This window comes from Centroberyx affinis, unplaced genomic scaffold (assembly GCF_046629955.1).
Source record: "Centroberyx affinis isolate AG114_WGS23_722 - 3 ecotype Tasmania unplaced genomic scaffold, CSIRO-AGI_Caff_v1 ptg002424l_1, whole genome shotgun sequence".
In the NCBI taxonomy this organism is placed as follows: Eukaryota; Metazoa; Chordata; class Actinopteri; order Beryciformes; family Berycidae; genus Centroberyx; species Centroberyx affinis.
In genome coordinates this window covers 12,498-32,461 of record NW_027280670.1, presented here as the reverse complement: position 1 = coordinate 32,461, position 19,964 = coordinate 12,498, and the positions used below count along the sequence as shown (strand labels likewise).

General features: G+C 42.8%; 3 protein-coding genes across 3 annotated transcripts; 1 reads left to right on the top strand and 2 right to left on the bottom strand.

The window, feature by feature from the left end:
- Positions 1–103: 103 nt before the first annotated feature.
- acat2 (acetyl-CoA acetyltransferase 2) lies at positions 104–4,805 on the bottom strand. The gene is made up of 9 exons (XM_071533755.1): positions 4,676–4,805; positions 3,621–3,755; positions 3,283–3,464; positions 2,703–2,820; positions 2,446–2,589; positions 2,228–2,350; positions 1,889–2,043; positions 1,678–1,788; positions 104–1,175 (listed from the first exon to the last, which is right to left on the bottom strand). The coding sequence occupies exons 1-9, from the start codon at positions 4,722–4,724 to the stop codon at positions 1,005–1,007; spliced, it is 1,188 nt and encodes a 395-aa protein (XP_071389856.1). The 5' UTR covers positions 4,725–4,805; the 3' UTR covers positions 104–1,004.
- A 527-nt stretch (positions 4,806–5,332) lies between these two features.
- wtap (WT1 associated protein) lies at positions 5,333–12,480 on the bottom strand. Its single transcript, XM_071533756.1, has 8 exons — positions 12,299–12,480; positions 11,652–11,689; positions 11,465–11,520; positions 11,305–11,363; positions 11,012–11,139; positions 9,490–9,668; positions 6,750–6,904; positions 5,333–6,586 (listed from the first exon to the last, which is right to left on the bottom strand). Exons 2-8 carry the CDS (start codon positions 11,679–11,681, stop codon positions 5,928–5,930), a joined length of 1,266 nt encoding a protein of 421 aa, XP_071389857.1. The 5' UTR covers positions 11,682–11,689; positions 12,299–12,480; the 3' UTR covers positions 5,333–5,927.
- Positions 12,481–13,636: 1,156 nt separating this feature from the next.
- Positions 13,637–16,394, top strand: sod2 (superoxide dismutase 2, mitochondrial). The gene is made up of 5 exons (XM_071533752.1): positions 13,637–13,731; positions 14,459–14,664; positions 14,749–14,865; positions 15,369–15,548; positions 15,686–16,394. Exons 1-5 carry the CDS (start codon positions 13,697–13,699, stop codon positions 15,829–15,831), a joined length of 684 nt encoding a protein of 227 aa, XP_071389853.1. The 5' UTR covers positions 13,637–13,696; the 3' UTR covers positions 15,832–16,394.
- Positions 16,395–19,964: the final 3,570 nt, after the last annotated feature.

Sequence of the window (19,964 nt, the reverse complement as noted above, 5' to 3'; positions counted from 1 at the left end):
AATGAGTTTCAAAGAAGTACCAGACTCTTGGTTAGAATTCTTTATTGATATGTTACACAATAAGATTTCAGGAAATATTTTGATATCACAATGTCATTTTCACAAACATCTGGTTATCTACAGGAAGCACTGGGGAACAGCAGGCTAGCATTCTTAGCCTTAGGCACGCATTTCAAGGCTGTAGTCTACACTATTGAGCTGAGAAGGAAGGTCCATGGGAAGGACTCTGTAAGGGAAGTTAATGGAATGTTAAAGTATCAGATGTTAAAAGTCTTTACAGCAAGTAAAATCTATTGAGGACTGGGCACAATTTACCAGAAATGATTAGTCTGCTAGTTTGAGTCATTCACTAAAGGAAAGGTCGAGGATTTTCAGAAGCTGTCCTGTTGGCCATTATTAAAGCCTCGTCTTGGATATTTAAAAAGATTTCAGTCTTTGTTTCTTCTATCAGCTTTACTAGTTAATATTTGAAAGAGAGAAACGCTCATTCTTCATTGACTTACACTAGCATTGCAAACAAATGCTAATTTGGGTGTGGTGTCTTTGAAAGAAGATTGAATAGTGATCAATATGATTGAATTAAAAGAATCCTACACCTTTCCTTCAAGCTGTATTTATCTTTTTCTAACGAGACCAGTGAAGCTGTCAGTAAAGACTAGTTTTTCATCTGATTAGGTACCATTTGTACTGACTTGACGACAGACTGACCTAAAATCCCCCAACCATGGATTTTAAGTCACTTACTACATGGCAGGGACCTGAGATTGTAAAATCGAATTTAAGTTTCAGTTTCACAGTGAATAATGCAGACTTGACTGAAGAGCCAGTCTTACTGTTGGATAACATCCAGCAAGCACAACATGTACTTCACTTAGACCTCAAGTACAGCCACTGGAAGAGTCATGGTAAACCATACCCCGCAGTTCTGTAAACAATAAGTTCCGGTTCCCTTGAAAAAAAATGGCAGTGATGCCATCCGAAAAGCCACATCAGCCGATCACACCTCACACCCTCTCCACACACATGGCGATGCCCATCCCTCCTCCGATGCAGAGGGACGCCACGCCCTTACGGCCTCCGGTCCTCTGGAGCGCGTGCAGCAGCGTCACCAGCACTCTGCAGCCAGACATACCGAGGGGATGGCCCAGAGAGATGGCCCCGCCGCTCACATTCACCTGAGGGGAAGAGGTGTGAGGGTTACCATACCTGAAGAGTTACATTCCAGAAAGAGATATCTACCAAATGGGACATCAAACCCTACAAAATGACTGCTGGCATGAAAGTAAAGCTTGATTTTTACTGAAGACCTCTGCTGACAATTGAGCATATCAACATTTTTGATGATATAATTAGTTGTGTTTTTGAAATATAGAGCACTAAATCTTTCAAAATGGATATATAGGGTTTGGGAACAAAACTCTTCGATGTGTAATGTTCATTGAGTGACATTGGTAGCCCACTTTTGACACTCACGGCCAACTTCAAATGAATTACAGGTATGGGTTAAGTGTCTTCCTTACCTCCTGGTTACATGACAGTCTCTCCAACCACTAAGCTGTTTCTCTTGCTGCTACTTTATGTATCGCTCACTTGTGGGCTAACATAATAAAGGAGACTTTCCTTAAAAACTCAGTACAATAACACAATATATTATCCATGAGGGGCAACAGGACTTACTTTGTCTTTGTTCAGGCCAAGCTCTTTGACTACAGCAATGGACTGGGCAGCAAAAGCTTCATTGATTTCAAATAAGTCAACCTGCTCTAGCTGCCAGCCTGCTTTCTCAATCTAATAGAGGGGGGAAAAAGATAGAAATGAAAGAATATTAAAAGCAGAGTAACCTTTACTGAACTGCTACATATTTAGGCATTGCTGACTTGGTTCTCACCGCTTTCCTGATGGCTGGTATTGGTCCGGTCCCCATGATTGACGGGTCAAGGCCAGCTTGAGCCCAAGATGTGATTTTGGCCATGGGTTTTATGCCTCGCCTCTCAGCCTCTGATTGGCTCATGAGGACGGTCACCGCTGCTCCATCATTTATACCTAACATAAAGAGATAAAATCATCTTTAAAAGATGCTGTGTAATGTTAACAATGCATTAAGATACCGGGCACTAAAAATAGAAAGCAGAGTGGTTCACTGGCAGACGGCCATTTGATTAGTGAAAGAAACCTCGGTGACATCGTCACTAAGTGCGTCAAGGATGCTGAGCGTCCGCTCCCATACCTGATGCGTTGCCGGCGGTGACTGTGCCACTGCTGTCCTTTACGAAGCAGGGTCTGAGCTTGGACATGGCGTCCATGTTGCTGCCGTGGCGAGGAAACTCGTCCACCTTCACCTCCACTGGACCTGAGGGAGAGAAAAACGTTACATTGCGGCACAGATGTGGCAATTTCTCCGCTGAAATACAAGGATTAATTTAGTATTTATTAATAATTCCTTGCCTTTTCTGGACGGCACCACAACTGGGACAATCTCCTGATCAAAATGTCCTGCTTTCTGGGAAGCCTCTGCTTTGTTCTGGGACTGGACGGCGAACTGGTCCTGCTCCTCCCGACTGACACCCCACTGCTTCGCCACATTCTCCGCTGATTAAAGATATGAAGAGTTATCACAACAATAAATGCAACTGAGGTATCATTCTACAATCTAAAAGCACTGATCACTATGCAGAAATGTCAATTAACTCTGCCGTCCAGACCTGTGATGCCCATGTGGTAGCCATGGAAGGCGTCTGTCAGGCCATCAGCCACTAGAGCGTCCTGCAGGGAGGCGTCACCCATCCTCACTCCTGTCCTCATCTGCAGCATGTGAGGAGTCTGAGGGGGTCAAAGGGAAAACATACAGTTTACACCTCTTGGAGTTTAGGCAGTGTTGTCAAGAATATTCCTCTCTTTTCTCCTCATTCTTTGTACCCTATAGAGACCGGTTAGCGTACTAATTCACCCATGTCTATTGCTGCCTTCAAATGCTCCTCATAAGCTCCTACTTCCAAGTTATGAAGTTGTAAATACAAATTATTGTGCAATCATGTGATATTTGATTGAAAATAGTAACAATGGACACTGTAACAAAAGTAGATTTTGCACATCAGACATTTGATTGTTTTTTGCAAAATTTCCAAGTTAGTAGTATTTACCACTTTGTTGGAGTGTTCATGTGCACTAATGTGTGAATTACTATATTTCCGACAGCACCTGAAAGCAGCGTATTCCCCTATACCCACATATCCCACATAACCCACTTCCTGACAGCAAATGCGTCTGCCCATGGCTTCTTACCCTGCTCATGCTCTCCATGCCCCCTGCCACCACCACAGTGGACTCTCCGGTCTGGATGGACTGCGCTCCCAGACACACGGCCTTCAGCCCGGAGCCGCACACCATCTGGCAGGCCCAGGCCGGGACGGGGTAGGGGATACCCGCCCCGACACTGGCCTGGCGCGCCGGGTTCTGCCCGTGACCTGAAAAATAAAAAGGAGGATGTGTGAAGGCTGAGTGAGCGGCACAAATATTGCAACAGAGAAGTCGGATCAGACTGAATATTTGCTCAATACATGGATATGGGAGCACTGCCACGCATGAGCACACTTTTATCTCTGTGGTTTCCTGAGCTTTACCTGCTGTTAGGACGTGTCCCATGATAACCTCAGACACCTCTTCTGGCCTGAGCCCGGCCCGCTTCAGAACGTCCTTGATCACCACTGAGCACAGGTCCTGCAGAGGCACCGTGGACAGAGCGCCGTTGAAGGACCCTTTGGGGAGCAATTATTATAGTATAAATATATCATATAATCAGGGATGTAGTGGAAGGTCAACCCAACACCATTATACTGGTGGAAGAGACTTGTATGGTATGAAATTTGAATTCGCAGAGAAGACATGGGTGTGAATATTTTCTGAGAATGTAAATTCCAACATGCAAGTTCTCAGGTGTTTTCCTACTATAAAACCTTCAGAAAGGAAAATGGTGGGTAAACTATGACCTCCACTATGTCCTCATGAGGCAAACAACCACCAATAAAAACAAAAAACAAATATATATATATTTTTATATTTTCAGGTAAGCATTCACTTGTGCTTTTTCCCTGAAAGGCCCTGTTCTCCCATAACTTACATCAGTTTGATACACATACACACTCAGTATGTACAGTAAGTGTACAATGAATTTACATCATAAAGATCTGCCTTTTTCTTTACCTCTACAACAACGCAAATAATCCTGCAATGACAGAAGCCTAAATGTCACTTTGTAGTAACTGGCAAAAACACGCCCAACTTCCTCCTGACATGTTAATAGGAAGCCAATGGTGGAAAGGTCCTGTTCCGTGGCACTATGACCAGTCAGCCAATCACTGCCTCGAAAATAATCTGGACAGGTGAAGGAGCCAATCACGGCCCCGCAAGACTCAGCGCATCTGATTGAATGACATCAACCACTTTGCCAAATTAAACAAGACTACTGGTGAAATTCGCACCAAACAAAGCTCGTGTTACTATATGCGCTAGAATGAAGTACATACTATCAATTCTTTCATTTGATCCTGTAATCCTAGATAGGTAATTTGACTACAATGACGAGCCATAGCAGAGAAATGGTAAAGTAGCAATGCTAGATCTGCTGGAAATTGTTTTACGATGAACGTGCATGGTAGTGAGGAATATTACACTTTACCAATTGGGGTCCTTGCAGCAGAGACGATGACGACCGGATCAGTGTTCATTCTGATAGACGGCTTGGCTGGATTCCTTGCCTGGGACTGCAGCTCCTGAGGCTGTGTGCTCTGTTGGTACTGCCTACTGTCAGCTCCGCACCGAGAGGGATATACAACATACAACTATACTGGTTGGAAAAGGCACCACAGCGCCACCACGTGTTCTGGAGGATAAATGTCCATTCATGAAAGTAGGACTGCATAAACCAAGGGCCCTGAAATACATAGTACATATTAGACCATTTAATAAGATTTTGTCCCAAGGAACCCCATCTGTATGTAGGTAATTATGATTATGAAGTATCTATTTTGTAGGTTGTGACAGAGCAGTAAAAACTCGGACAAAAACTCATTCTTATACATTCTCTCATCATGCTATGAAGTCAGTGCGAAATAAAACTACTGCTCATTTTGTTGAGGATCCCCTGCAACACCCTCAAGGACCTCAGGTCGTCCCCAGACCCGACTTTGGGAACCAGTGGAATAAACTTCAGTTACTTCATGAGGTTTTCAGATGCTTACACCTCAGCTGAGCCAATGTGCTTTCACAGTTCAAGTCATCTAGTTTTCTGTGCTATTTCCTCCATAGGGCATTCAAGCAACAGCGGCTCACACTATAATATTAAAAGTCTTTATTGGTATTTGGTCAGTACATGAAAAGGATTGAAGTCAGAATAATACGAACAAGGTACATCGCATATAAACTACACACAATTCAAACAGAATCTTTTGAACAGAATTTTTTTTTGTCGATGAAAAATTAAAAGTTGTATTTTAAAAAAACAAAACACAGGCCAACATCTAAAAAAAAAAATGACCTCCTTGAATATTGCAAAGCTACTGTGATTCAGTGAACTGTGATTTACTGACTTTTATTGACAATGAGTTACAACACCAGATGCCTGATGATTTCAGTGTCAAGAGCTCAAACAAAAACAGCATAGACGTGTTCAAATAAACAACAGCAGAAAGAAAATTACTAGTTTTAATCATACATCCACTCAGTTCAAATCTACCAACATTAACCCATTCACATAATATCCCTGTTTAGCAACACAAACGTGGCAGAGGCATCACAACAGGCAAGGGAGAGAGGGGTGAAAACAAAATTTCCTGGACAGCAGTGCTGTGTTACAGACTATGCATTTTGTTGCCTTGTTTGCGTGTTGTATAAAAAGAAAAAAAAAGACAGTACATGTCTTATAAAGTACATTACAAAACCGCGCTGTCGCTCGTGCTGGAGTCCAGGCCGTTTTGAGAATGCCGCGACCCTGCAGTCCTGGTGCCCTTGGCCACCGGGGCGGCCTTGTCCTCGTGGGGGTCGGTGTTGGAGTCTGTGTCGTTTGAGTGCTGAGTCAAGGACGTCTCGCTGCCCGTAGGAGAGTCCACGCTCTCGTACCCTGCACTCAGCTGGCTCCCGAACCCCCCCGCTCCTCCGACGCTCGCGGCGCCGGTCTGACTCCCCGACGCCTCCTCCGAGTGGTTGGAGAGTTTGGTCTCAGCCTCGCCCGGGCTGGAGACCATGGGGGACATGGGAAAGTCTTCCTCGGTGCTGCTGACCTCCCGGTACAGGCTGGGGGTGGTGGTCTCGCTCCTCTGGGACGAGTTGCCGTTGCTTGGTCCGTTGGAGACCCTCCCGTAGTCTTTGCCCAGTGGTTCGGAGGGTGTGGTGGCCTGTTCGGGCTGGGCGGAGGGTTCGGCGGACGAGCTGGAAGCAGCGGGGGAAGTCCTGCTGGGTCCCGCCCCGGCCAAAGCCCCTTGGGTTTGGGTGAGCTGCTGCCGAGAGTCTTTCAGCTGCTGCTGCAGGACAAGAATGGTGCTCTGCATCCCCTCTACCTCCTCATCTAGCTGGATGATAAAGTCATTCAGCTCTGGGGATGAAGGAGATTAGACAAGGAACAAAGTCAGAACTCAGGGAGACGAGACAGAGGCGAAACGACAGGTGGACGTGTCACTATGAGCCGTTACTGTGGAAAGAGGAAGGCAAGTAAAAATGGTCAGGCTGTGAGATGTAGATGAAGATCGTGTTCTCACCGTCTTGGCTACTCTTGAGCTCCTCGCTGTACTTCTTTTGCAGGGCCAACTCTGCCTCCAGCTGGGCGATGCGTCCCTGGGATAGCTGCCTACCCAACTCCTGGTTTTCCTGAATCAGCATTCGACACTTGGCCATCAGTTTCTTCCCCGTTTGGCTGTAAGGGAGACAAGTCTCACATCACATAGTGAACCAGGAGACAAACGCATCCATAGCCAAATAAAGGGATGCCATTCATCTGCTCCAGTTGCCTGACCCATTTCCCAAGTGTCAACAGACCTCTTCAAACTGGCCATCTATTAATGACTCTAGTTATCAGATAAGTCAGTCCCATCAGGATTTTCATTTGATCTATCAGACTCCAATGCAACAGAAATTTAAAAGGAATCCACCAACACAAATCTCTATTCTTTGTACAATTAACTAATTTAAGTGTCCTTACAATTAGAGGTTCAAATTACAAACTGACCTATGTTTTCTTTCTTAAACTAAAAGAGTCAAATCAAAAGGTTTTAAGTATTAGAATTAACCAATTTACCAACAAATCTAAGCTCTTTACTATGACTGGCATCCTAAACAAGTTACCGGCACCCACATTTCTATGGAACTCAAGCACCCAGTATTACAATGTAACTCAATTCACCATGTTACATTTTAAAGGAAAGTGAGCATTCTAAAAATAGCATTTTGTAGTAATTGTGCCACCACAAAATTCTCAAATTCAAATGCACTAGCTAGAACACTGCATGGCAAGAGATTAAAGCAGAATAACAAACACCAAATAGAAGCAGCAGCGTAATATTGGAATTACTAGCTACAAGAAACCTGCAATTTAAATATCAACCCTGAACCATGAACATCCAAAAAGGAAATGTGCTCTGCAGAACCTAGCGCTCTGGTTTTGTATAGTATTCACCTTCAACATATCAGAACAAGTGTTTCAACAGTTAAAAACAGATAGGTTAAGGTTAAGGGGCTGCTATCTCACCTTTACAGGTCAATGAATAGAACCATAGTCCAGCACATCTATTAATTTTACATTAGAATGTGTTTAGGCTTTACAAAATCCTCAATCAAGAAGCTTGCCAAATTTGCAGACCAGGCTATGAAATAAGAGGCTTATGTTATAAATGATTTTAAACAATATCACACTGCACTCTATTAAAAGCCTATGGCACTTCTGGCCAGATGACATTGGAAATATTAGCAACAATGGCAAATGAATCAGCAGGTATACCCTATAAAAGCAGAAGCATTCATTAACTTTATACGGTTCTTTCAAACTAGTTCAGAAAACTGATCAAAAACCATGACTGTCACTCTCACTTGTTCACGCAAACAATTTTGCAATTATGCATTGCAGATTACAGTTACTTGATCTCTTTTCCATTTGTGGTTATCTTAACCATTACTCACTTACTCTAAGGTGCTGGGAAAAAAAGAGCATCCGACTCTCAGAAGGCTGTATATACACTGCCAGCTCAAATCTGATTCTCTCACAGTTAAACAGGGTAAAGTCTGATTCCATGTGGGTTTTCATTGTAAACACAGTAGCCGAAGACAAAATCTTTGTCACACAGGTGAGAAAGAAAAATCAAACAAGCTACTAGTGTAAATAGCTGGGGGAGGGATTATAAGGTCAATCACAAAAATACACAGAAATACAATTAATACATTCTCATAAACTTGTAACATTACTTGTTTAAGACATTTGCATTCACAACTTTAAAACAGCACTCAATGCACCTACAGCAGTGTGTTCCAAAGGTATCTGGAGAATTAAGCCCCAAGCTTAATTCATCATCAAAGCCTTTGCAAATATTTTTTAAAAGGGTGTAAAACGGCCTTCAGGCCAGTCATACTTCTCGGCTCACACACTGCAGTAGGGACTTCAGAGAAACAAGAGAAAAAATAAAATGAAATGCCAATAAAAAGAAACAAGTCACAAAATAAAACATGTAAATACACTCTACCGTGCATGGGCCCATGTTCAAAGACACAGGCGACTGGACCCTCGTGCCTGAACCATAGTCCTTTGTGGACTGAGGGTCTGGCTCCGCCCACACAGTCTTATGTCATTTCTAGCGGCTCCTCCCCCCAAAGTCTTACTTTTTAATCCTAGAACTTCCCCGTGTTATTGCAATGTACTCTAGGCTCTGTCCAGAAAGTCTTTAAGTTTCTCAGGCAGACTAGCAGGTATGCGTGTGGTGTAATCCACAGTTAAATGTCTTTTATAAGTATGGGGATAGTCTTTAAAATGTTCAATTGCTGACTTAGGCTAGGGATGCTCCCTGCTTGGGCAGCTTGCCCAAGACTGACTCAATCTCCACCATAACCCCCCTATTTAATATGTCAACTGTCTGTTTTGGGCTGAGGGGGCGGACAGGGCATATCCGTGCCGGAAGTGAGTGACCACCTCTTCAGGAACAGTCCCGACTCCTTCAGGCCCTTGGACGGTGAGGGGATACGAGGGGACAGAGCTGAAACACAAGTGTCACCTGACCATACTGTCTTTTCAGTTTAGATTATATGATATGTAGCTGGCACAGTGCAAGAGTACAAAAACATGGCAGTTTTGTTTTGCAGTGTTTGGCTTTCTGTAAAGTCTGAGTCTCGTGGTGAGTACAGCATTTGTCAGCCTTCCCCCCCACCATTGTTCCTGCATGCCTGCAGTGAGAGTGGGGGTGGGGGGCGTGAGGAAGTCTTGACTTTTTGGGGGGGAGTTATTTTGATTGTCTTTACCTATCAGGTGTAAATTTCCAGGCACTCAGTTCATTTTGGGCCTGCTCCAGTTTGTCTTTAGTCTGTTCCAGTTCAGCCTTCATTTTGAGGAAAAACAAGTTGATGGCCGGGTCCACCATGGATGATCGCAACTGGGCCGCACTGGGCTGCTGGACTTGCTTGAGGTACTGGATCTGGGTCTGCAGGATAAAACAGACAGGTGTCAGTGAACGGTACAGTGTAGTACTTCGCTACCAAAATGTTACCCAGGGAAAGTGCTGTGTAATTGGTACCAGAGCATGTCTATGAATTTGATCCATCTCATCATCATCAGCAATTTTCCCACAATCTATCCCAGTAAAATATTCAGCTTCCAATTACTAGCTGTATTATTAAAGTCCTTGGATAAGATTTCTAATCCAGAGTCTCAGTGCAGCAATTTCATCCACAACCTGGTGACTGCTAGAGACTTGGAATTAAACTATTTTAGACTCTCGTCGCTCTTGTAAGCTGTATGCTCATTCAGATTTGTATGGTACCTAGATTTTAATTTAGCTAATTTCAGAATCAAAATATTTGGCTGCGTAATTACTCATAGCTGTTAAGAGTACCATTTAAGTTCAAAGGTTTGAACTAGCCTTATGTTTTCATATGTGCCCATATTAAAACAAATAAATTGAAATCTAAAGCCGTTGTGAGATACGAGTCCCTTTCCTGGTGACGCCAAGTGAAACATTTGCATTCGAGGAAGACCGGGCTAGTTCGAAACAAACAAAAACTCACCTTTCAAAGTCACAGTCACAGACCTCTCAAATTTCCACAGACCTGATTTGACTACATTTACATAAATGGCAATGGGTCCAGCTCACATGCCTCAAAACACAAAGGCCATAGCTCACAATTAATTGAGTCCAAGATGGCCTCCTACCCTCTGTGTTTCATGTTACTCATCTACAGCTGTATAACAAAACTAACACAGAAGAGTTTAGAAGTTAAAATTAAAGTGTCCCCAGGGCTTAAAGTTAAACCTTCTACAACTTCCACCTGGCAGAGTGTGTTGGGCTGACCTTAGTTGCACCATAGAAAGACTGGCATTTTCTGGCATAAAGCCACTGGCTGATCCACTGAGCTGTCAATCTGATAAGAGCAGAGGAAGCCATGCTCCACAAGCTTTACCTTTAGCCTGCTTTTCATGGCACTGAATGTCTAAGTATAGAGTAAGGTCGCAATTTATACAATGTGATGGTATTAAGTGATAACAGTAATAGTGCAGTATAATGCATTAGTCATAACACACATTAGGAATTAACTATACAAGAACGTCAGTAGGACTGAGAACATGTAACAGTTAACACTGCGTACACTAAGTGGTGCTCCTCACTATTTTGTTGGTTAAAAACACTAAACGCTGATGTTTCAGCTGTCACATGTGCATATTAACTTCAAAGAGGGCATCAGAAAATTCCCTTTTTAGGTAAATAACAACCAAGTTTCCCCAAAATGCATGCAAAAACAGGAACTTTGTGGCAGAATAGATACATACCGTGCACTCTTGCATTTCCTGCTCCTTGGTGGCGAGCCGCATGACCAAGATGTTCTCCCTGCGCGCAGACTCCTGCTGCTGCTGCTTCAGCTTCTCCTCTGACTCCTTCAGCCCTGTCACGTCATTCGCTAAGACGATGAAGAAACGCACAAGCATCACCAGAAAAATTCCTTTGCAGAGCAGCGAGATACTAACCTCTATGCCCACAAAATAAAGATTATTGCTGTCAGAGAAAATTTGTTTTAATACTGTATTGGGTATGTAAGCAATTATACAATGGCAGTTGCACTTACAATTTAGGTCTGCATATTTTGCCTCCAGGACCTGGACATAAGCTTCATGTTGTTTCCACCTAAGAGGAGAGGAACATTTGTAAACATTAAATTGCCCAACCCAAAAAGAGCAAGTTTCCCCAACACACTCCTGATCTCCAACTGTGGAAGTGTTACCTACCTGACACACAGCTCCTCTCTGGTCAGGGTCTTCATGTCAGATTCACTGAGGCGAACCTGCATGAAAAAGGCAGTCGATAAATGGTCAGGTAAACAAGCCCATCATTCCACTGCGCCCACATTTAGACGGTTAAGGACACTGGGCTAAAAAAAAGTATACAGGCCTAAACAAGGAAACACACACTCACCTTCTTGGGAAGAGGCTCCTCGTTGGTCATTCTGAAGTCTGAAGAGGAACATGAAAGAAAAATCTCTTATTAGCACCAGCTGGTTGTCATATGTGCTAAAACGACTGCAGCATCTTGAGGTTTACTGGGTGGAAGCGTTGGATGTCCAGACGCAGTAAACATAAAAAAACAATTACCTGCTACACAGCTAACTAAATGGTTTAGCAAAGTGTTGTGGCTGCGGGTTTAGAAATAACAGCTAAAGCTGTGCACTGACCAAGTTTCAAAGCCGACTGTTAAATATAAGTTACCGCTAGCAGTTAACGTTAATACAAGCTGCCGTGCCTATAGCTAGTGTGGCTTGCAGCAGTGGTTGATGACTAACGTTAGATATAAAAAAAAAAAAATCTGTCCTTGCTAGCTAACGTTAGCTAACATCAACTCTCGGCCTCCAATAACATTTAGCACCAGTTAGCCAAATTAATTGAGGCTATGAAAGTATACTGTTGATTTACGAGTTCAGCCAAGCAGCATGCGATTCTTGGCTCTGTTTTCGGCTTCTTGTTATCACAAAATGGCGGTGAAGGAAAAGACTCCCTCCCTTGCGCTCCTTTTCCTGAATCTAGCGGGCTCCTGGTTGCAGATAATATTGCCATCACAGCACTTACCTGACCCGTTTCTTTCAAATTTTGGAACCTCTCAGCTTCAATAATCCTTATTCACACGCAAAATTATAACTAGTCTACAGTTTGCTGTGTAACTAAATTCTGCTGTCTCGCTTCGGTACAGTCGCCATCATCTTCATCAGCGAAGGAAGAAGAGATGGCAGCAACAACCCCCAAAGCTTTGGCCGTCCTGCGCCTGCACTCGCCTTGCTGCAGAACACAGCCAGAGAGGGGTAAGAAGTAGAGAGCTCTCACTCTGCTGTTACTTCTGGATACCGAAAACGTCACTGCGAGGTACGGCGGGAAAAAATGCACACAGGAATCTACACTCAGTGAATTTGCGTTAATGGGAAAAAAAAAATAAGAGATATGCCTTCTGATGCAGATATCTTGCTTTAAAAACATATAAGGTTAACAATAGCCATATTACACCCAAGCTGAATGTATTGTTAACATTCAGAACTAAAACTTAAGTTTTTAAGCCAAGTGGACTGAGGTCTGTTTTCTATGTAGAAATACAGTATATTCAATAAATTTTTTCAACATTAAGTTAAGTTTTCCTGCAGTTGTAGGCTTCACCTGCTCCACCCCTTTACTGTGCAAAATCTGAATCCAAAAATCCATATCAGCGCCCAGATTTCCCACTTCCTGGGCTTCAAACATAGTCAACAAGTGACATCATTGTCACTTTGTCCATTATTTTCAACAGTCTGTGGTCTGTACCAGATTGGTCTCAAAGGAAAATATGTGTTTGTTTCTGTTTGGCAAAACGCCCACTTTTGCAGACCAGAAAATGGCCAGTATTTTACCATTGAGTGATTCATCTTCTCAAACATAAACGATCTTTGGCACTGCCTCCTCTGACGGGCGGGACAGACTCGCTCACATGATTATTTACTTTGCTGATACTTTTTTAAAATTGTGCTAAAAATCAGCCCATTCGTATTTTTAATTGCGTCTATATTATATTATCTATTTTTTATTTTATAATTAAGTTATTGTACAGAGTTAGAATAAATAAAAAGTTTGGCCTGCATCATGATCATGTAATGATGAACTTTCATTAAAGCCATGCTGAATCAACCTGAAGGGGTGAGTGAAAAATGTAATGTAAGAGGGGGGTGACTTAAATGCATAATCTAATGCGTTTGAAGGTGGTCCAATATGTCTCAATATTTGGATCATAAATGGTTTAAAATAAGGTTTGTACACAATATTATGGGGAGTATGTCACTTTCAGTGTTTGAGGTTTATCTAATATCTGCACACTGAGGCACATGATCCCCATGTAATGATAATGGTACGGTCGCCTGTCAAGTTGAACTACAGTTTTCAAGGGCAGTAGCAGTGGTGTGTTTTGGGTTCTGTCTGTTTAACGGTGCCTGTCCTGTGAGCAATATCATGAACATGCTAAGCAGAGTTGGTCAAATACGCAGGTAAAACTTATACCAACTTAGCAGCAAGTACGATTATTCTGTTCAAGTGAAACAGGAGGAGACGAGGACAACTGCATCTTGTTAGCTGTAGTCGTTCATGAACCTGAGCCGGATAGTGAGACAGTTGCTTATTCAAAGCTAGCTAGCTAGGATGCTATCGTAGCCTAGCAGCATAGCTAGGTTAGCGTGTGGCGTTTGCTAGAATTGGTTTCCAAGACTTTGTCCAGCTAATTAGTTATCAAAATAAATGATTTTGTTGAAGTATGGCATATCCCTGCATTCATGGTGTTCCTTCTGTGTGCACTGACAACTACACCCTGACACCCACCTCGACTTGCACAACCACTTAACTCTTTTTGTGCCATTCTCACCTAGTTAGTGTCTAACGCCTGAATCCAACCTTTGAAATTTGGCTCAGTCCAGGCCAGTTGTTCAAGACTAGCTGGTGTAACTGAGAGATAAACATAGCTAGCTACATCCACCTCTGGCAGTGTGGGCTAATATTAGGCAGTTAATTTAATCTCACAGGGATCACTTGAAACTTAAAAATATTTTTTGTCTCCCCACAAATTCTTGACCAAATGTTCTGAATCGATTTGCATTAGCCAATAGGCATATGTCAACCTCTCTTCAATTGCTTGTTGCCTACTCTAAACCTGATAAAGGCTCTCTTTTATGTGTGGTAGCATGTTTGAATGATTTTCCTTTTTTTTTTCTTTGTTTCTAGGTGTGCAGCCAGCCTGAGCCAAACCATAAATCAGGTAGCTGCATCAAGGCAGAAACACACGCTCCCTGACCTGACCTACGACTATGGCGCCCTGGAGCCCCACATCAACGCAGAGATCATGCAGCTGCACCACAGCAAGCACCATGCCACCTACGTCAACAACCTCAACATTACAGAGGAGAAGTATCAGGAGGCACTGGCAAAGGGTATAAACAAAGAACTGACGCCACTATACACGCTAGTTGAGGTGCTCTGCTTATTGACCTGGGTGTATTTGGTTTGTATTTCAGGAGATGTGACAACACAGGTCGCCCTCCAGGCTGCTCTGAGGTTCAACGGAGGAGGCCACATCAACCACACCATCTTCTGGACAAACCTCTCACCAAATGGTGGAGGAGAGCCACAGGGTGAGGCAGAGACACACCTGACGCCTTTCGCCGCTCGTCTTTTCTCTCTCTTCCTCCTTTTGTTTGGTGTTAACGTAAGGGATTATAAATGAATGCTTGTATCCTTTGAGGATCTAAGGCTGGTGTTGACGACTAGATTAGGCTGTATAGAATAGGTAGGCTGTTATGTCTTACTAAATTCTGTGTGTCTTTTGTGTGTCTTGTGCTTTTCCTGATGTTTGTCGTATATCATTCTGTCTATGGTTGATTGTTGATCAGTTAGATCTAGTTAGGCTCATTCTCTGTAAAGTCCTTTTGAGACATGCACGTGATAAAGGGCTATATAAATAAGCAAACTTGAAGCTAGACAGATAACACATGGACTTCCTGAGGATCAGTTTTCAAATTGCATTTTTAAATATGTTGAAATAATTAGGAATTGATATCTGGCTTACACTCTGCATCCTCGATTATGTTACGCATTGCACTCATGTAGCTAGCTGCCCGTGTCTCCGTTCCTGTAGGGGAGCTGATGGAGGCCATCAAGCGGGACTTTGGCTCCTTCCAGAAGATGAAGGAGAAGTTGTCTGCTGCCACGGTGGCAGTGCAGGGCTCAGGCTGGGGCTGGCTGGGCTTAAACAAGGAGAGCGGAAGGCTTTGCATCGCTGCCTGCCCTAACCAGGACCCCCTGCAGGGAACCACAGGTCAGCGGCTAGTGGCTGTGTCCTAGTAATGAGAAATGACCCTCTTTCTATGTCACATTTCCTTCACTTATGCTGTCCCCAGGCAGATAAGACAGAGTTGGCAGCATAATTATCTGTTTCCTCTGTCTGATCCTCAGGTCTTGTCCCCCTCCTCGGTATCGACGTATGGGAACACGCTTACTACCTTCAGTACAAGAACGTACGGCCAGACTATGTTAAGGCGATCTGGAATGTCATCAACTGGGAGAATGTGAGCGAGCGTCTCCAGACCGCCAAAAAGTAGACTCTAATCTGGAAAACATCCTCAGCTGATCCCCCTACCCCCTCGACAGTCAGACCCGGGCCAAATAGCTGTTGCAAATAATTCTTAGTGTTAGTTTTAACCTGCTTGAAGTACCAGAAGGGTGAGGTTTACTGCATTGGGATGATTCAAATTTGCAGATTGTCTGTTGCACAAAAGTAGAGTAAATTGACTTTGAAATGCTTTCCTGTGATTGTCTAAACTTTGTGACACATGTTATATTGTCTTCCATGACAAACATCACATCCTGCACTGCTAACCACAGTGAAACAAACCATACAAAGTATTGCAAACACTGTTTGCCCCGGGTCTTTTCCCAATCCCCAGACCTTCTTCAGAGCGCACAAAAATGTCCGTCTTTCACAGCAAAGGCTGGCTTTTATTACTCACATCCATATGATGGGTGCCATACATATACTAGGTGTCAGATAACCAGAACGCATATTCGGTGTGGTGAGCTTTGTGTTTGTCAGAATATGCCACACCAAGATCAGACAATGTGATTGCAATGTTTTTGATGTAATATAATAAAATTATAAGATTTGAATTGTACCAGCTTAATGGTTGGTGTTTGATTTTCAATTCCTACGTGGAGGAATTCCTACATGGAGACGATTCAAGAACTTATTTTACTATGAATGAGAGCTGTGAGAGAAAAGCAAAGGGGAAAATATAGAATACTGGACTGTAGATGAAGTCAACAGTCACCATTCAGTGTTTTCTGTTATTCTTTGTTCACTTTTGGGAGGCGTGCTCCAGTCAGGTGAAGTGAAATGTTTTGACCAAATTTGGTGAAGCATGTAAGATATTTCAAATTTAACAGAGGTCACTTGATAAAGCTCTTCCTGGGTGCAATTATCTGCTTGCCTCAGGCATGCTTACTGCATTACATGGTGCTTATCAGCTATTTTTTAATTAAATTTTTTTAGTTTGGGTTTGTTTTGGCCACTTTTCTACAGCAAGGCCAAACGGAGTTTACCAGGGCTTGGGTCCAATCAGATGAAGATCATAGTTGGAAAAAGCAGTGCTTGTTCAGAAACCACAACCCTGCTGATAAATCAACTCCAGTTAGCAAGATGTACAAACAGCTGTCAGGGAGGAAATTTAGTAGATCAGTTCAATTCATGTACGTAAGCTCTGTCCAGTAGTGTAAACCAGATTTCTTATACCTCTAGGACCTTTCTGAGCTGAAAAGCAGTATAAAAGGGCCAGAAAGTAATACATTTTTTAAGTCAGAGAAAAGTTCTGCTCTACTCATGAAAGTCATGGAAAGTAAGACCAGTGGAAGTTTGGTTATTGTACAACCAAAAGGTGGCAGTGTTTTCAAAGGTTTTCTGCTTCATGTGCTCATTGGTTCATTGAGATCTCTTGCTCTCCTTTTCCTCTCCAAGAAACCTTGGAGTCAAGTGTATTCTCAATGATAAAGGTATTAAAAAATGAAGAGAGATTTATATATCATATATTGTCTCACACAACAAGGACTTATAAAGGTCCCAGTTGTCATGTGATTGCATTTATTACCTTGCCTTGTAACTTGAGAGGCCGTGTCTCTGAGTCTGCATGATAAAGTTTGTTGTAAAAGAAAGCTTCCAAGACGCATGCGAAATTTGAATAGATTTTTATGGTGCATATCTTTTAAAATTGATCTTTGGTGGGTTTTTAGTATCCTTTCTTCACCCATACACACTTTCACACAGATGTTGTGATATATGCAATGTGAAACTTCATTCACTCATTCACAAATTCTCCAGGGCCACGTCAGTATGTTGTGTGTGACTTTGAGTTTGTGGGTGTGTGTGTTGTATGTTCAAGCAGGGGAAATTCTCCACCAAATTCTATCAAGGCCAAGTTTACTGTATCTGTCTAAATGGATCCCAGCTGTTTCGTCTCGTGTCAGCCAATCGGCTCTTCTGTCAACGATTAGGAGCGACCAGTTGGCCGGTCGGAACGTCGGATTCCAGAGGTCTCTCCCTTTTCCTGGAGGTCGGTGTCATGACGGGGAGGCTGGCTGCCTCGCGCTGGACATCACGAGGCCAAACACACAGCTCATGACTCCAGCCTGTGATTTACACCGTACTTTCTTGGACTCGAGGCTGGAACCGGCACCCACCTTGGATCTATTTCACTGTGCATCACTTAGGTCATGAACCCGGGTGCATGATGCAAAATCGCAAAATAATGAGTTAATCATAAAATTTGGCTCTGATATATTAATTTTTGAGGTTCGAGGTTTTAAATTTCGTCATCTTAAATAAATAATCAAATGTTTCGAAATGGATTCTTACATTACTTTTGATTGGTGCAGCTGAATACAGGCTTGACTCTAGTGTTACATTAATTGTGATTGGTAGAGCTGACTGCAGGCTCTCTGGGGCTTTGGCACTGATGTGGCAGCAGAATGGCTGCGGCAGCACAGAAATAGTAACCAGCACTGGCTTCAGACCGCTTCAGGAATGAACCACAGAGGCCGCATGGATTTCTTTAAATTTATCACCGCTATGAGCAAAAAAACACAAGCTTGAACGCTTTCAGTTGGGAGAAACTGCCAGCCTTCGCAAACAGAAGTCTTCTCCTTCATAAGATGATGGCACGTCTTAAGTGTGGCCTACTTTTCCTCTGTAAAATTTGGGGCGTGCCAAAAATTATTTCCCTCTTCCACAACTCATAAAAAAAAAAGAGAGGGAGAGGGAACTCACTCAGGATAGAGTTTCTTTAACCTCTGGAAGGAAAGAGGGGAAAATATGGGGAAAATGTCTCAGTCACTGAGTTTCACTCCTCCCCGAAACCCTTGTCTCTCTCTCTCTCTCTCTCTCTCTCTATTCAATTTCAATTCAAGGTGCTTTATTGGCATGAAATACGAAAGTACTTATTGCCAAAGCAAAGTCAACAAATTCAAATGACAGTAATCTCTCTCTCTCTCTCTCTGTCCCTCTCTCTCTCTCTCTCTCTCTCTCTCTCTGTCACTCTCTCAGAAGCGCTCTGTCCTGAAAATAATGGGGGAAAAAAGAGACATTCTTATTTTCATGCATATACTGACATAAATCTCTTTTTCATGCATATACCAAGAAAAGTCTTACTACACTACACTCCACACACACACACACACACACACAATCCCCTGCTTTATCTCATTTTTATTCATGTATGTTTAATGCACGAGTCTTCATCAGGCTTATGATATAAAACCCACTATTCCAGTATCCACATCCAAAACCAGCATGGAGAAATACAAATCCTGGACGATATTTTAACACATGTTCTTAATACCAGATCATTATTAGGGAGTACATAGACAATCTGTTTTGTTTTGCTCCATGCAGACAGAGAGACACACACACACACACACACACACACACACACGCACACTTGATAGGAAATGAGTGCGAGGTTGGTACGCTGTTGGTGCGGTTTCTCAGTGGTCGCACACAAGCATGCAACGAGACTCACATGTGGCTTTGTCTCACATCCTCATTTTCATTGTCGGGGCATAAGCAGGGAAGTGCGTGCCCGTCTCATACTGTGTCCTTTACTGTGTCCAAATTATGGCTTGGCAGCACCACATAGTCAGGTTTTCCTCGCATAACGTTGTTAATGTTGCTCCACATTTCAGAGATAAATGTAGGGTGGCTGAGAGAGAGAAAAACACACAGACTCTCAAAAATAAACTCTTATATTACTTATTCAGACTTGTTGATGTGCTGCCATGTTCTGTGCTCCAGGCTGATATTGGATTGGATTTGTGGACACTGAGCTGAAACTATAATTTCCTTTGACTCTAACATTTGCATACTTTCTGTCAGTTCAGTTCTCTTCATAGATACGCTGTCCAAAGTTTGGACACACCACATTTTTCTTTATTTTTAGTGTTTTCCACATTTTAGAAATTCATACATAGGCATCAACTTCACTATTTATATTTGGGTAAGAAACTAATTTCAAGCATTTAAGCATAAGCCTTTAGATCAAGAGAATGAAAAACATAGTAGATTCAATCAGGTGTGTTCAAACTTTTGACTGGTAGTGTAGATAGATAGATAGATAGATAGATAGATAGATAGATAATTGGGGTTTGTGTCATTCCACAGGAAGCACCTGTGGTGAAAGATTGATAGATT

What these genes read in the sequence shown, in the direction of transcription:
- acat2 (XM_071533755.1), bottom strand. Translation starts at nt 4,724, where the DNA reads ATGAACACTGATCCGGTCGTCATCGTCTCTGCTGCAAGGACCCCAATT. An exon ending in GCATGGAGAGCATGAGCAGG is followed by an intron (nt 2,821 to 3,282) that starts GTAAGAAGCCAT and finishes TGACCCCCTCAG; the next exon opens with ACTCCTCACATGCTGCAGAT. An exon ending in TACCAGCCATCAGGAAAGCG is followed by an intron (nt 1,789 to 1,888) that starts GTGAGAACCAAG and finishes CCCCTCTATTAG; the next exon opens with ATTGAGAAAGCAGGCTGGCA.
- wtap (XM_071533756.1), bottom strand. Translation starts at nt 11,681, where the DNA reads ATGACCAACGAGGAGCCTCTTCCCAAGAAG. An exon ending in AGGAGCCTCTTCCCAAGAAG is followed by an intron (nt 11,521 to 11,651) that starts GTGAGTGTGTGT and finishes TTTTTCATGCAG; the next exon opens with GTTCGCCTCAGTGAATCTGA. An exon ending in AGAGAGGAGCTGTGTGTCAG is followed by an intron (nt 11,364 to 11,464) that starts GTAGGTAACACT and finishes CTCTCCTCTTAG; the next exon opens with GTGGAAACAACATGAAGCTT.
- sod2 (XM_071533752.1), top strand. Translation starts at nt 13,697, where the DNA reads ATGAACATGCTAAGCAGAGTTGGTCAAATACGCAG. An exon ending in AGAGTTGGTCAAATACGCAG is followed by an intron (nt 13,732 to 14,458) that starts GTAAAACTTATA and finishes CTTTGTTTCTAG; the next exon opens with GTGTGCAGCCAGCCTGAGCC. An exon ending in TGGTGGAGGAGAGCCACAGG is followed by an intron (nt 14,866 to 15,368) that starts GTGAGGCAGAGA and finishes CCGTTCCTGTAG; the next exon opens with GGGAGCTGATGGAGGCCATC.